Source organism: Colletotrichum spaethianum, assembly GCF_022836535.1.
Source record: "Colletotrichum spaethianum MAFF 239500 DNA, contig01, whole genome shotgun sequence".
Classification (NCBI taxonomy): Eukaryota; Fungi; Ascomycota; class Sordariomycetes; order Glomerellales; family Glomerellaceae; genus Colletotrichum; species Colletotrichum spaethianum.
The window spans coordinates 936,107-952,211 of NW_026054771.1; the positions used below are offsets into that span (position 1 = coordinate 936,107).

A 16,105-nucleotide genomic window follows, 5' to 3' on the forward strand; every position below is an offset into this window, starting at 1 on the left:
CCTGGGCCACTCTTCTCAAGACAATACAATGCCGCAGTGTAATGCACTCGCTCATGGCCAACTTTGCATCTTAAGCACTGAACCGACCTTCCTATCCTGCATCTACCTGCCTTGATGTGAACCATCGCATTGGCCGACGATGGCATCGCATCGGCGGCAGATCAAGCATGCCAATGGCGAGTGTCTCGCCGGCCGGCTATCAGACGACGGATCGGCAGACGAAGCTCGGTATGAGACGCAGAAAGAAGAAACGGTAATTTACCGAGATGAGGGACGTCTCCCATCATCTGTCTTGAGCCTCCACCCTCGCTTAGACGCCATTGGACCGGATCTGTCTTGGATGGGAGCCCGTCATCTGCACGTAATCTGGAGGAAACTATGGTTCACCGCAGCCACGCGTGGAACCGCTTGCTCTGCCTCATTTTGCTCGCCATGGCCCCCACGGAACCGGTTCCTAAATGCCCACGTCTCAGCCGTATGCGCCGCCACGTAGCGACCGCAGGGCGCTGCTGCTTCTGCCGCCCCGGGAGGTCGGCGACGAGGCACGCAGGCGTGCCATTGTTGCTTATTTCAGCCATCTGTTGTTGATATGGGCGGGTGGTTTATCTACTTCGGGAGGGGGAGGGGCGTGATGGCCTCTCGCAAGGCTGATTTCCGACATCACAACCGCACTATCTGGCGTATCGCAGAAGGGCAGGGGTCGCAATCTTCACATGCTGCTAGAGCGCCAGCCCATGCTACGCAGTTTTTTTTCTGACGGGCGTGTTTACAGTAGCAGGTACTGCATAACACACTTGCAAGGACCAAAGGACTATTGAGGACCTGACGGCAGATCGACGTACCTTATCGATGCACGTCTTCTGTACGATGTTCATACATAGCCAGTGGACGATGCTGAACCTGACACTGTTGGATAGTCGAAGCATTGCCCTCCCTTCGGTGAGAGCCACATACGCTCCATGGTGTTATGTACTGTTGTTACAACTGTTCTACATGAATCCTCAATGTCCCCTTTCTGTATCATGAACTTCCTGCTGACCGACCGCATGCGTTCAAACACCGGGAAACCCGTTCCCTGGCCTACCGTCCAACGTCGTTCTCCCCATCTCGGGCCGCGGGTGTCCCTTCTCTCCTATCCTCTCGTTCTGTGTCATTATGGGAGACAGTCTCGGGCCGCGGGCTTCCCGGCATCTCCCGCCACGACCGACACGGCCGCTTCATCCTGTCAAGCTTGGCCAGTCGGGGCCGCTATCTCTACACGGGAGTTCCGGCCAGGAGACGCTGGCACCGATGCCAATACAAAAGACTTCTCCCCTGAATCTGCCCTGGGAGTGGCAGCGGGGTTACTCGTGGGAGGTGTGTTGCCGGCTATCAATCCCTCAGAGGTAACCGCCAACTCTGCGGCGGCAGGCGTCTCTCCCGAGGACGAGATCCCCACCACGCTCAAAGGCTCTTTTTGCCTTTCCCTCTGCATCGGCGCACCCTCGGGGGTCCCTTCTCTGTCAGCCCCTGGCCGTGGAAGACCTTCGGCGCTCCCCATCGCTTCTCCTTGCCCGTCATCACCACCACCACCAGAGGCGCCAGGGGCACCAGGAGGACCGGAAGGGAGCCTCTCCGCCGGCCACCCAATAGCCTCCAGCAACGCCCGCCTCTCCCCGTCCTCCCTCCTCCTCCTCTCCTCCTCCTCCGCCAGCCGCCTCTGCTCCACCTTGGTCAGCTTCCTCGGCACCCTCCCAAAGATCTTGTCCCTCCTCTTCCACCAGCTGTGAATCGTCCTCTCGGGCACCTTGAACCACTCCGACGCCTCCCTGAGGGTGGGCCACCGGTACCCCTTCTCCGCAGGCGGCTGCTGGTCCTCGCGCCCGCCGTTCCATGTCCTTCGCGCCCGCACGTCGTTCTCGTCGCATGCAATCTTGTGGTTTTCCAAGAACATAATCACCTCTCTTCTCCGTTGGTCCGTGTACGACCGCTCCATCCGCTTCACCGGCGCGCGCTGCTTGTACGCAGCCCTCTCGTGCAGCGGCTTCGGCGGCGGGCCGGGGCGCTTGTAAGGCGTGCCGTCGGCCTTGTATTTCGCGCCAGCGATACGGCCGGTACGCTTGCGCTCTGCAAAGACCACCGTCACGCCTTCCGGGATAGACAAGGCAGACGGTGGAGGCGGCTGCAAGACCGTTGTGTTTGGGGCCGTTGCTGATTGGGTAGTATCGACGACCGTGACCCCGGCCGCCGCCGCCGCCGCCAATGGTGTTTCGGTGCCGGGCGACATGGTTGGTGCCGTGAGAGGTGTGGGCTCGGCGAATCTTGGAGTATTCTTATTGTTCTTTTTCGTTGTCGCTCCGGAAAAGGGGACAGACGCGCTTATGTAATAAGTAGCAAACGGCTGAGCTCGCTTGGCTCGCTTGCTGAGGTTTCTCGATTTTTCGACTTTTCTGGGGTACCATGGTCGATGCTCATTAGTCTTCCTCTGAACCGCGATCAACCGCGATCAACCACTACCTTATCCAGTGTCCCGCGATTGTGCATCACGTCCTGAAATCAAGGTAGGAGAGTATCAGACACCAGCATGCACATGGTTACAATCCTCAACTCTGTCTTCTGCTCGTTTTTCTTTTCTCTTGTACCTTATTTTGCTTTCAGGGGCGACTGGCACTGTGATAGGCGACTGGCCATTCAAAGTTTGCTTACACACTCACTCATCTACAACCTGCCGGACTACTCCAAAATGTAAATCAATGGCGCATCACCCCTCAATTCCTCTCGGGGTCCACCGAAGACAGAGCTGAGCAGCCATCCTACATTAGACTACAGTTCTCGTCAAAGTCATGGTATCCGCCAGTACACTGAGGTGCGCATAACGCGTATTACAGCTACAAGTAGCAGCAAGCCACTAGGAAGTACTGAGCGACCCCATCTGGCGTCATCGACTTACCTCTCAGTGGCACATGTTAAGACTGACATGACGGGGCAGCCTTCTCCAGACGTGTATTGGGACAAGAAGTTCTCAGCCACTCCTAAGTGCCCATTCCTGATAACGACCCCATCTCGCTCGCGGCAGTCTTGTTGAGACCTCCTAGACCCAAGGATGCTAAGGTATCACGCAACCCTCGGCTTTGAGACACACGCGGAACCTTAGCATATCTTGGAATTGGGCTGGCGCGTCTGCTCCCGCGGAAAGTTTGAGAGTATGTGACGGAAGACTCGGTGGGAACTCCTGCCGCCCCCAAGGTTTGGGGACGAGCCGTCGGCAAAGAACTCTTATAGCAGAACTCTGTAACCTCGAATGACTTTGCTAACGTTCTTTGTGCCCCGCAGCCTGAAGTGATTGCATATTGACGATTCGACTACAAAACCGGAACCGACATCAGGGCCCAAACTCTTCTTTGCATAGCCTTTAACTCTCTTGGGTGCGCAGCTATTATTCGCAAAGTCAATTACCGCAACGACAGGCTTGGAACGATGAACTCTGTGCCGCCCCCCTCCCCCCTCCCCCAAGTCGCGGGTCAGCCGCTAAGGTCTATTCCAGTAAACATTCTTTGGTCGCCGATCAAACTTCTGACCGCCTCTGTAGATCCGGAAGAAAGTTACTAACCATATCATGTTTGTGAAGATCATAACCCCGCGGGAAAAGACATTAGTTCGTCCTAGCTCCTATGTCATCCGCTGTCCGGAATAGATCAAATCGCCCAGCTGGAGGTGTGAGGGGGGGACGAATCGACATCGAGCAGCAGACAATCCTAGAGATTTGGGAAATCAAGGCCGTGTGTTCGGCCAGCTGACTTGGAGATCCATGGACATAACATCCCTGGAGGCGGCAAGAAAGGCAGACTTGGTCTGTGGCACAGGACGAGGCCAAGGATGGATCTGGGGTAGAGACTTCCCAACCGCCGACATGACGACTGCTCCGACTTCAGAGACAGATATGCAGTCGCATGAGTCGTTAAGGTTGTCTGGGGTTGCGGCAAAGAGGGGGCCAAGTCCGACAGACATCTTTTAGAGTCAGAGCTTCTGGCATGCTTGGTTAGGATGACAGGTCGTGGAATGTCTCAACGAGCATGCATTACCGGCAGTCCACTCGCGAGCTCTCGCGAGACTCGACACCCGCTGAGTTTCGAGAGTATTGTGCAAGAGGGCGTCTGTGCTTGGGACGAACAGTTTGCCATAAGCGTCCGACGCAGTCGGGTTGGCATCGATCATCTTCGGTAATACGTTCCGATCAATCGTCACCGAGATTTGTGCATTTTGCCGACCGGAGAGCCAAAAGAGTGATCAGTAAAACAACAAGACTGGAGGCTCGATTGGCCAAACCACGTTCCTCGAATGGAGCAGCTCGTGTGTGCACAGTGTATAAACAGCTTCAAGGCACCGTCACCTCGTCTGCGGTGTTGGTGAGGGCTGCTGCCGACCAATGTTGTCATAGATTGATTAACGACTGCTTCAAAAGGCAAGGGGGCGTTCGGGAAGCCAGCGTTTTGGGAGAACGAGGCATGTTTGAGGGGCAGGGGTGATCGGGATGACGAAACGGCTCAGACGGGCTGGGTAGGACTGAAGAGCAGTTGGAACAAGAGACGAAAGCCAGTCGGTCAAACGGTAAGACAGGGTCGACAATGCAGGGAAAAAGGGAAAGAAAGAGAGAAAGTCGGCAGGGGAATGAGGGTGTAGAGCTACAGCACCGTGTTCAGTGCTCACACTGCCCACTCCTCGTTGAGAAACCGAAGTGATTCAGTGCTTGGGAATACACTTGTAAGTAGGTATCACTTATTTGTGCGTGAGATCCCTCCACCACTCCGCCGCCGATTGGATACTTTGGTCAGGGATGATGGGGTTGGCGACATCATGCGGGCGGTATTCTTGGCGCGGGCGTTTGGGGGAACTTGGAGTCGATCTCATCCGTTACAATTGTACGGCATCTGAGTGGGATGCACGAGAGCAACCGTATGTGAATGAGGGCCCGTATGGCGCGGCGTGGCGGTGGGCTGTCATGACAGATGGGTTTATCACCTCACCTAGACATCGTGAGATGGTGGTGCCAGCGGCTGCTGTGGTATCGTTGCGAGGACGTAATAGGAACAGTCGAAACGGTTCTCGACGCCTTCAAGCGTGCTTTGGCTAGCTCCAGCTCCAGCCTGTCTCGATTCAGTGTCTCTCGTGTGGGCCACTGTCCGGAACGGCGTGTGGAGCACGTTTTTCTTACCCCCCTTTGCTCCGCTGACAACTCACATGCCGTTCCATGACATCCTAGGCATCGAATGGCGGCACAAGTGAGTCGCTGACAGCCAGCTACGTTTTCTCGCGGTACTACGAACCATCTACATCTTTGCCCGCCTGCGCTAGGGTTGATGACTTGCGTTTACGTGAGAAGATGCCCTTGGTCTCAATGCAAAGCCTTGGGCAAGGTAGGCAGAGAGTACCGGTGAACAGATGCAGGCGATGATGCAGCTGCAGGCCGGAGCACGTTACATAAAAAGTTGCGTGGGAGGTTAGCTAAATTGCTGCCCTGTGGTGATATTAGCCATGAGGTAATGCATCCAAGATCTTGTGTGTGTGGTACGTGGTGTATGTATGTGTGGACAAGCTGACTGGCAGCCGGACAACGCACTCTTCAATTGGCCTTGCGGGTCCCGTTCACCTTTCAAGGTCGACGAAAAGTTGAAAGAACGGCATAGCCAATGTCAAGTTTCGTTTAACAGCACGATGCAATTCTCACGAGGCTCTGCAACGCCGTTTGACGTTAGCTGGGCGAGCGTAGCATTGCAGTGAAAGCACCGGCTGTGCGTCTGGTCGCCCTCCTTGTTTTCGAGTCGGAGAGACGTCAAGTGAGTTGCAGATACAAAGCCCATGCTGTTCCAAGGGCTGATCAGACTCGGGTCTGGGGCGCGTGTCTTGGTTGATAATCGACGTTCCGAAGATACCTGTGGAACCCCCCGCTCAACCCGGCTCTGTCGGGACCAGTCCGCCAGTCGATTATACCATCGGTAGCATGTAGGATGTGCCTCCAATATCTCTGCCACTTGTGTGTAAAAACTGAGACACACCCAGACTAAGGAGGCCCAATGCAGATCAACGCAGTGCTAAAGGGCCGCTTGAGCCAAATCGTTTGCATTCTCGAAGGGATTCATCTGGGATGACCCATCGACGATCTGTCTGTCCCTCACAGTAATCCGCAGCTCCCCGAGACAAAGGAGGGGGGTTGACAAGTTGGACATGGGTGGCGGTGATCCAACGAGCAGCAGACCGCGGGCTGCGAACATTGACTGAACGCATAGCCCACTGCGGGGACTTTTCTGGCTTCTTGGACGAGTCCAGAAGGAAAGGTGCCGTTGTGCCGCGGATGTGACGGTATATTTTGAGCAGTGTGTACGAAAAGGCCGTTCTGTGGCACGATAGGACAAAAGCAAGGTCACATAGGCTGTGTTGCGGCGAGAATGGTGGGTGTCGACAAGAGGTCCCCTGTCTGCAGAAGAATGAGGAGACCAGCTGATGGTGTCTTACGACGATGGCATGGGCTGGGACGGGAAGGCCCAATGCAAGTATTTCCTAGTACGCATGTTAGCTAGTCCCTGGGGCTGGCATGCAGCGCCTCAACATGCTGCCCCGGCTCATCCTCAGGTAGGCCACCTGGCGGCGACTAGAAAATGCAAACGTGGGCCAGGTTGGTTGATGCCAGGAAAGTGATCAACCGTCGATAGCCTAGGAGCTGTCAATGTCCTTCTTTGTCGTCTGGTGGGCTAGTCTTCCTGTGGGGGAGAAACTTGCATTTTGGTGAAGCGTCTGTCGCCTTACTACTATGGGGACGGGAATGTGGCCTCTGCTACAGCCTCCGCAAGCTGCGTTGAGAGGTGTGATACCAAAGGTGGGATAGCCGTGTTTGCAGGATGGCATTTGGCATTTGGACCCTGAAGAAGAGGACTCGGTTGGTCTGTGAATCTCTGAGCCCGTGGCGAGCATGGATGGCATTTTACAGGTAACAGGCATGTTGGACTAGCGCCAGGGAGGCCAAGGAGCAAAGTTTCCCATGTGGCCGCGGCGTGAAACTTTGGGGGTGTTGTTTCTGCTGCTCTCCCTTGTGTGGCGGGCGACAAACACTACGGCATTGGATTGAGGATGGTGTGCGGCGTGTGTATCATGCGTCAGATGTAAAGGCAAAAGACGAAGCACCGAAGAGACGAATGCGTTGGAGTGCCCGTTGTGTCCGTTATTGGTCTGAGACGGAAGGGGGGTGGGTGGTGCGAGTGTGAGAGTGGAGAGAGAAAGGTGGAGAGGAAGAAAGAGAGGGAGAGAAAGAGAGAGAACAGGCAGAAAAGATAGGACCCTGGATAAGACGATGAGGGTGGTACCTGTAGGTTGATGGAGGGAGATGGTCTCAATGCATGATTGTGCTTCTTGCGTGGCCGTTGTTGATCTCTTTCCGGTTCCTTGGGGAGCGAGGACCTCTTTCCTTTTTCCAGGTTGTTGTGGTTGTTGTTTCCTGGCTTGCCTCTTGCCCTCCGTGCCCTCCAACCTCGCTTTCTCTCTCTCTTTGACCTCTCCAATGGCTCTTGCACCCAACATCCATGTTTGCCTGAAAACTTAGGTAAATACGAAGAGTTGGGCTCCTGTGAGAGTCGGTTTGTAAGCGGCGATGCGGATGTCTATTTTGAAAAACACCATCCTGGGAGGCGCGCCGCACGGCGGGATGGACAGGAAATAACATGCGAAAAAAAGGAGTCTCGATGCCAGAAAGGGGACCAAGCGAAGCTGTGGTGGCTTGACAACTTTGGCTGGACTTTGGGCGGTCTGATTTGTTTCCAGCGGACAAAACCTCCGAGTGGCCCCCAACTGCCCAGCAGCCCCCAGGTCCCCCAAGCAAACGGCGGCCCCCTCAGCAAAGCGTGATCAAGTGCTCCCGAGTGGCCCCTCACAGGGGGGGAGAGGGCGAGGTAGCCAGTGTCCGTCCCATCTCGTCCAAGTTTTGAGGTGCTCAGGAACCTGGTGCTGCCCTGGATGCGACTGGGTGCTCAGGAGTCGTCTCCGCCCTCTCCTTTTTGGCTCATCCCCTCTTGGCCGCGACTGCAACTGCGACTGCGAATGCTGCTGTTGCCCGCGGGCTGCTGCTCCATCTTCCCCTTCCCCCCCAAAAAACCAAAAAAGTCACATCCGACTCCCAGACTCCTCGCTCGTGTTTTAGCGAGCAAGCTAACTCCAAAAAGACCCTAGGCTGCTTTGAGTATAGGTACCCTGCGCTGCACGCAGATTTGGCGTGTCATGCATGTACATCTACTGGGTCGCCCCCCGGAATATCCCTGCATGATTGGTCAGACGGAACCATTCCCCGCTTAATCCGCCCACCCCGACCACTCAAATGTGCTGAAGGCCCCATAATTAGGACGCGACCACTGCTAAACCGTGGATGCTCTGGGCTGCTGTCGACGACTATTCCTCTGTACACCGAGTACAGAGTACCGTACTGTGTCTTAATAGCTGAGGTGCTAAGTGCTAACGCAGAGGCAGAGAGCAAGGACGGTAATGCGCGACTGACACCATCATCACAAAGGGCCACCCTGCGGCGTGAACTTTGCCTGTGCTGTTCCCTTGGCTTTTTTTTTTCTTCCTCTCTGTGATCACCGTGTTTTGTTTGACGACGACAATACACAAGGTCCAGGACGGCCATCGACCACCGAACTGCGAACTCCTGTCCCAGACGACCACGCTGATCCTCGCGTCCGTCTTCGCCCTCCCCTATCGTCGACTCATTCCTTCCACGTCCCCTCTTCGACTACTAGGCACTGAAGCAGTCAGGTCGGCCAGTCGGCACCACTACCCGTACTCGATCACGTCCTTTCCTGTCACGTCGAGTGTGCCGCCTCTCCGAGCCCTGAGCTTTTTTTCCGATTCAACCGCTGCTCGTCCGTTCGCTGCCGAACACCTTCGAAGTCTTCTCCTATACCTCTGCAGCAAAGTGGGCAGCGCGCCTTGTGGTTGGTTATCAGGGGCTCTCTCACTTGCCCTTCGCGCTTCGAGACTGTCCATTTCGGTACCCGTCATGTCTGGTGGTCTGGCTTGCCTGTAGTCTTGGCCCTTTGCCAGACAACCTGGCTCTCGCTCGGTTTCGCCCGAGTTGAACCAATTCGCGACTTGCAGAAGCCACAACATCTTTGCGTGCGAACTCGAATAAACGCCATTCAGTCAGTCCTCGCTCGCCGAGACGAACCACGTCGGCCAATGGTATCGTCACAATCGGGGATTTCACCCGCCTCTCTCCCACAATGGAACCACCGCAACCCAACATGCTGGCGCCCCCGGCCGTGACCGCCCTCCGGTCACAGGCCGGCGTCATGGAGCGATCCCTGAGCGAGGATATCCGAGAAGAAAGAGAGGAATTGCGCGAGGCTGCCGAGCAGACCTTGAATGTCATTCTTGACCTCAACCTCGACGGCACCATCCGTTGGGTCAGCCCGTCATGGGCCGATGTGATTGGCACTCAGCCCGATTCTGTCAAAGGGACCGCCATGGCCGATTTGATTGTCAGCGACAACAAGACGGTGTTCGCGGATACAGTAGAATCGATGAAGTCAGACGACTCCCGGAGCCAGAGGGTTCGCTTCGCAGTAGCAATGGGCCCCTTGTCCAGATTGTTGCCCATCGACAATCTCCAGGATCAGGAGCTCAATGAGACCGAGGAGCCCGTTCCCGACGCTATCGACCTGGAAGCCCAAGGCATCATGGTCTATGACGGCGTCTCGGGAGGAGAGAGTCACGTAAGTGCAAATATCGCTCTTGATCACTCTGTCCGCTTGCTAACTGCTGGATGCACCAGACTATGTGGATGATCCGGCCCTATATCGCGCCTAGAGAGATCAAGATCGACCTTCCCGCTGTCATAGTTGATTCGCTTGGGTCTGGCGCCGAAGTCCTTGCGAGTTACCTTACACAGCTGGCCGAGTCCGGTGTTGATGATCCCGAAAACCACCCTCCGCCACTGCCAGTCTTGTGCCGAATTTGCGAGCGTCAAATCTCACCTTGGTGGTTCGAGAAACACACCGACTTGTGTCTACAAGAGCACAGGGCGGAAATGGACGTGCAGATGGCACAAGACAGCCTAACCGATCACCGACACTGCATTGTCAAGGTCCTCGACGCTCTCGAAGCAAGAAAAAGCCGGCCTCTGGCAGGCGATCAGCTCTCCGGCCCAGCTGCCGAGTACAAGGGTCTGCCGATTGGCCCTCCCCTATCGGCCCAATCATCTCCCGGAAGTTCGGTATCACAGTCTCGGGAAAGGTCAGGTGGTTTTGGACATTCACGAGCTCGTTCTTTTGCTATCAGACGGCCCCAGGCGAGGATTGTGGAGTTGCTCCTCGATCTCTGCGATACGGCGATTGAGATCAGCACTCCGGCTGTGAAGGAGGCTTCTTCTCAGAACCCTGGCGAGATCAGGACACAATCTCCCCAGTCCGAGTCGCGCATCTCACAGGTTATGCAATGGCAGTCACCAAGCACTAACACGTTGGAACAGGAGCAGGGCCTTGCTCTGCTATGCGCCGACACCGAAACAGCCGCCAAGGCGAAGGTGGAAGCAGTCTTTAGACACCGCAAGATCATCGAGTATGCCGAGCGCATCAGGATCGAATTCGCCGTCATTGTTCAGGACTGCATCGATGAAGCCATGCGCAAAGCAGCTCGGATTGCAGCGGGACGCCTTAGCGACTCCACCGAGGAGGAGGAAGACGAGGGGGCCACGCCCGCGCAAGAGGAACTCTTCTTTCAGGGTTCTTTTGAAAACCCTTCGGCCCTTGCGGTTGCGCTACAAAATGTCAACCTCAACGACACCACAGACAGAGCCCGGCCGACCTCTATTGTCGAATCGGCGCGGTCGAGCAGCCCTAGAGAGTGCCCGACGCCGAGATCCAACTTGGGAAGCATCAACCCAACTGCGCCTGCCCGTGAGTCCAGGCGAGAATCGTTGCTCTTTGAGAGTGACAATGGAGACAGCGATGGAAGTATCCGCTCCTCTTCCGTGACCTCGCGGCAGCCACCTCGTACCGATTCCCCTATATCCGAGTTCGGAGATCTCCGCCGAGCAGCCAGCTCCAGACAACATCATCGCAGGAGCATTATCCTGCCCGGTGCCTCTTCGCCCCGAAGGCAGGAATCGCCTTCGCGCCTTAATCAGCCGTCATCTCCACTCCGCATCCTCAAGCCGCGCAACTTTCCATTCCCTCAAGATGGCATCACGTCCCCGGAAGCATCGCCGCTGCTACCCGGAAGCGACTTCAGCTCTCCAGCTCATCTGCCGGCGAGTCACCACCGCCGACAGTCCTCAACCGCGATGTCCGAGTTTGTGATGAAGGGGCCTCCGTCCCCGAGAATGACAGCCCACCAGCCCCCGCCACAAGCACGACCAGCGCCTCCTTCCATCAAGGATTTTGAGATCATCAAGCCGATCAGCAAGGGAGCTTTTGGCAGTGTTTACCTGTCGAAAAAGAAATCGACAGGGGAGTATTTCGCCATCAAGGTGCTGAAGAAGGCGGACATGGTTGCCAAGAATCAAGTCGGCAATGTCAAGGCTGAACGTGCCATCATGATGTGGCAAGGCCAGAGCGAGTTCGTCGCCAAGCTCTACTGGACCTTCTCCAGCAAGGATTACCTTTATCTTGTCATGGAATATCTTAATGGAGGCGACTGTGCATCTCTCATCAAAGTACTCGGCGGTCTTCCGGAAGACTGGGTAAAGAAATATCTGGGTGAAGTAGTTCTTGGCGTGGAACATCTTCATAGCCGGGGCATCATCCATCGCGACCTGAAGCCGGATAACTTGCTTATCGATCAGAAGGGCCACTTGAAGCTTACCGATTTCGGCTTGTCACGCATGGGTTTGGTCGGACGACAAAAGCGAGCGCTCAACAGCCAAAACTCGGATCCCACGCCCGATCTCCTCAAGCAGGGCCCATTCGCCCGCTCATCCTCGTTGGCATCATCCCGCTCCACCTCGCTGGATCTTCACGGCCATGCCCACTCGCCCAGCATGACGCCACAGATGACCCCCGACACTGGCTCTAGTGGTGGACAGCCCTCGTACTTCGCTTTGGGAGGTCCAGACGCCCGACGTGTCTCTAGTCACCGTAGCGATAGCGGTGGCAGTGAAACTCTCGCGCGCATGCTCAACAGCTTTTCATTGAACGACCAAGAGCACACTCCGCCAGCCCAAAGCTCGCAGCCGGCCCCGGAAGACGCAAGCGACAGCAATGGCCAGGCCTCGCCAGACATGGCAGCTCTCCATCACGCCAGCACTCACTCTAGCGTTGACTTCCTGGGCAAGAGCACACCTCCCCAGTCGTCAATGATGCCGCCTCCGATGGCTCTGTTCGATCCGGAAGACACCAATCGCCGTTTCGTTGGAACACCCGACTACTTGGCCCCCGAGACAATCAAGGGCGAAAAGCAGGACGAGACCAGCGATTGGTGGTCCGTTGGTTGTATTATGTTTGAGTTCCTCTACGGGTTCCCACCTTTCCATGCTGGCGAAGCCGAAGAAGTCTTTGAGAACATCCTGGCACGCAAGATCCAGTGGCCCGAAGAGAACGAGTGCGAGCCCATTTCCGACGAGGCAAAGGATCTCATCAACAAGCTGCTCTGCATGGAACCCCAGTCACGACTGGGAGCCAACCGAGAGGACAAGTTCCCCTGTGGCGGCGACGAGATCCGCAGTCACCCCTGGTTCGAGGGAATCAACTGGGAGACTTTACTCCAGGACGAAGCGCAGTTCGTGCCGCAACTTGAGCATCCTGAAGACACGGAATACTTCGATGCTCGCGGAGCCGTCCTGCAGTCTTTTGCCGAAGAGATGGAGGATCAGTTGTCGCCGCCTGTCTCTGGTACAGGCTCCGACTACCACGATCGACCGCACGATGCGCTGTCCCGTGTCCGGTCCCAGGTTAACTCGATCAAGCGCAACTTGATGCCTCTTCACATCCCTCCACATGTCAGAGACTTGAAGAGCAGGCGGCTTAGCGAGCCCGTCGTTGCGGATGATTTCGGCAGCTTTGCCTTCAAGAACCTTCCAGTGCTGGAGAAGGCCAACAAGGACGTTATCCAAAAACTTCGGGCAGAGGCATTGGCGTCACAAAGCAAACCGACCGTCATCAGCCCCGGCGGCAGTGTCACTTCACCTGGCCCTGTACTTGAGGGTAGCCCTGTGTTATCCAACCCGGTCCAGCGCACGATTTCGAGTGCGAAGAACCGACCACAGTCACCTTCTGGTTTGAGCCACGCCAACTCGTCCCCTAGCAGGGCATCTCAGCCATCATCGCCCTTGCTTGTCTCGTTTGTTGCTGGCCAAGGCAGCGAAGGAAGACGAAAGGCATCCAGCAACTCCTCGAGTCTCTCGCAACAATCCAGCGTGTCCCACCAGCCTACGACTCTCGATATACCGCGAGTTCCACCTAGCTTGCAGAAGGCAGCAACGAGTGCAGCTGCTTCTCCAGTTAAGGGCCGTGGCTCGGGACCCCCGCCACCGTTGGCACTATCGCCTCAAAAAATGGTATCGACACCCAGACAGGCATCGAGCAGTCGATCAAGATCCTTGACTGTGGGTTCGCAATCCCAAGAAGGCAGTCCCATCGCCTCAGATGTGCTCTCACACCACCGCAATCGTCGCAGCCAGGTATTCGACATGTCCCCTTCATCATCTGATAACGAGGGCGACAAGCACAATGCGCTTCTTCGAGTGCAGCGCCGCCGCCAGAGCTCCCGCCGCCTCTCTCAAATCGCGTTTGATGGCGGTCCGATGTTCCGGCCATTGGACGTTCTGATCTGTGAGGACCATCCGGTTTCTCGTATGGTCATGGAGAAACTGCTCGAGAAGCTGCGTTGTCGGACGATTTCAGTGGCCAACGGATCCGAGGCCGTGAGATATGCTATGAGCGAGATCAAGTTCGACATCATCTTCTTGGAGTATAGGTTACCTCAGATCAACGGCGCCGATGTGGCTCGGATGATTCGGGAGACTAAGAACACGAACTCTCATACGCCCATTGTCGCCATCACAGCCTATCTTAAGGAGCTCCAAGCACCGCACTACTTTGACTCCCTGATTGAGAAGCCGATCTCGAGTTCTAAGTTGACCGAGGTCCTCAAGAACCTCTGTCAGTGGAAGCCAGAGTCGCCCGGCGTCAATTACTCGATGTCCCTGGGACAGTCTCAGCCCGGTCCATCCGGTCTTCGTCAGACTAGTTCGCGAGCAGACGACAGCCCAACTTCGAGTTCGTCCATGTACGCTGGACGACCGGGCAGCAGTTTGATAACTTCGAGCAGAGAGGACTCCATCAGCTCGAGCCTTTTCGGAGACTCTGAGTCGGTGTCAACTGACGACGTGCCAGTGGTCATCAGCCGGAAGGCTACTGGCGACTGGGACGAAAGCGGGCTGGGCATCAGCCAGGATGAAATCGTGCACCCGATCAACTCGCCCAAGTCACTGCCCCACCTTGTCACGCAGCAGTCCGCGCCGGGACAGCTGGAGCACCCCCGAAGGTCAGCGCCGCAGCACTCTGTGGAGAAGCTGAAAGCGAGAAAAGAGCACATCGAGAAACGCCTCGCCGAGGGCACAGACTCGGCCGACGACGAGGACGAAGAGCTCGGTCTCAGCCGAGACAAGCTGTTCAGAGGCAAGCCGCTATTGCCTAGTTCGAAGCTGGGAATCGAGATGATGAGGGCCGATAGCCACGACAGTGTCACGATAGGATCAGAAAGCACTCCGGAACCCATCACTCAAGTTGTGACACCCTCTAAGGAAATGGACATGCCTTCGTACGAGACGCTACAGAATGCAGCCGCGCGAACGCCCCCGGATAGCGGTGTCAGCTCAGAAGACAAGACTCTTTTCTCTGATGTCGACGAGACGCCGAGACCGCAGCCAACGAACCGAGAAGACGTTGTAGATGAGGAACCGACACCGCGGCCCTTGGAGAGGTCTGGGCTGTTGGGGAACCAGTAGAACGAAATCACACACTGCGACGAAGGGGATTATACAGACTTAACCGCCACCGAAGCCCACGATGACTGGGGCGTTTCTAACAATATGATCTTTGATTTCTTTTTTTCCTTTTCTTTCTTATTCAGTCGTTTTCCCGACAGCGAGGCGTTTATTGGGGACAACAGCGACACGCAGACTGCATCATTTCCTTGAGTTTGTCACAGTTTCGAAAGGCTTTGGCGTTTACAGGTTCGACTGATACGGTTCGGACCGGAGGCCCTCTGGGGAAAGGTGTGGAATCAAATGATGGGAGGGCTTCTACTTCAGTTGTTGTTACATTTGCGACGCAGGGCAGATGCGAGGATGTTGCGTTGCCTTGCATGCTGACTTTCATTCTTCTGCGCAGAATATTCTTTTTTTCTCTTTGGCGATCACCGCGTACTCCATCACCACCACCACCACTCTGGAACCTTTCTTCTCTTTTTCCTTTTTTTTTCATTTTGTTCGTGTCTACACAATTTAGGTCCTCTCCTACAAACTGCATCTGGGTCATGAAAAGGGGATAGGCAGGATCAGGGTTCCTGGCGCGGCGGGGCCGAGTTGCAGCAACTCAGCCTCTGGTACAGAAGATGCACACTGGGCGGATACAGCTTGGTTGTCAAGCATCTGGAATCAGCACCATTGCGCCGAGCAAAAGCAGGGGCTTCTTCTGGGTCGAGTTTTTGCGTCTAGGTCATTTGTATCTCGGTCTGACAAAGGCGGCCGCCAAAAGTCCGAGGAGTCACGGCCTGTTTCAAGAACAAAAGCCCTAGAAAACAAGACTGAATACAATCATTCTCATATTGCACTTGGGCGGCTTGAGCCGCGGTCCCGATGCCTTTGCGTTGCCGTTGTTGGTGTTGTTGCCATTGTGGTCGAGTAGGTCCGATGTTGACGTATTGTCTGCTTGTTTAGTCACGAAAGGTAAGACTTGCTGGTGCGATGATGTACAGTGACGGAGGCGTCTCTTGGCAATGTTTGAGATGTCTCGATCCCAGCCTGTCCCGTTTACGAGACGTCGAGACCGCGCGCAGCACGAGGCTACGGATGAGCCAAACGGGCGAGCGATGACGGCAACGACGAGGTTTAAACAGTGTGGCTGAGCCAGGTCACCAGCCAGAT

At 55.8% G+C, this 16,105-nt stretch overlaps 2 protein-coding genes across 2 annotated transcripts; one reads left to right on the forward strand and one right to left on the reverse strand.

Annotated features, from left to right (window-relative positions):
• Positions 1–1,225: 1,225 nt before the first annotated feature.
• Positions 1,226–2,266, reverse strand: ColSpa_00246 (uncharacterized protein; the record flags this gene model as incomplete). The annotated part of the gene is made up of 1 exon (XM_049266458.1): positions 1,226–2,266. One exon carries the CDS (start codon positions 2,264–2,266, stop codon positions 1,226–1,228), a length of 1,041 nt encoding a protein of 346 aa, XP_049122415.1.
• A 6,976-nt stretch (positions 2,267–9,242) lies between these two features.
• On the forward strand, positions 9,243–14,965 carry ColSpa_00247 (serine/threonine-protein kinase chk1; the record flags this gene model as incomplete). Its single annotated transcript, XM_049266459.1, has 3 exons — positions 9,243–9,734; positions 9,794–11,577; positions 11,881–14,965. The coding sequence occupies 3 exons, from the start codon at positions 9,243–9,245 to the stop codon at positions 14,963–14,965; spliced, it is 5,361 nt and encodes a 1,786-aa protein (XP_049122416.1).
• Positions 14,966–16,105: the final 1,140 nt, after the last annotated feature.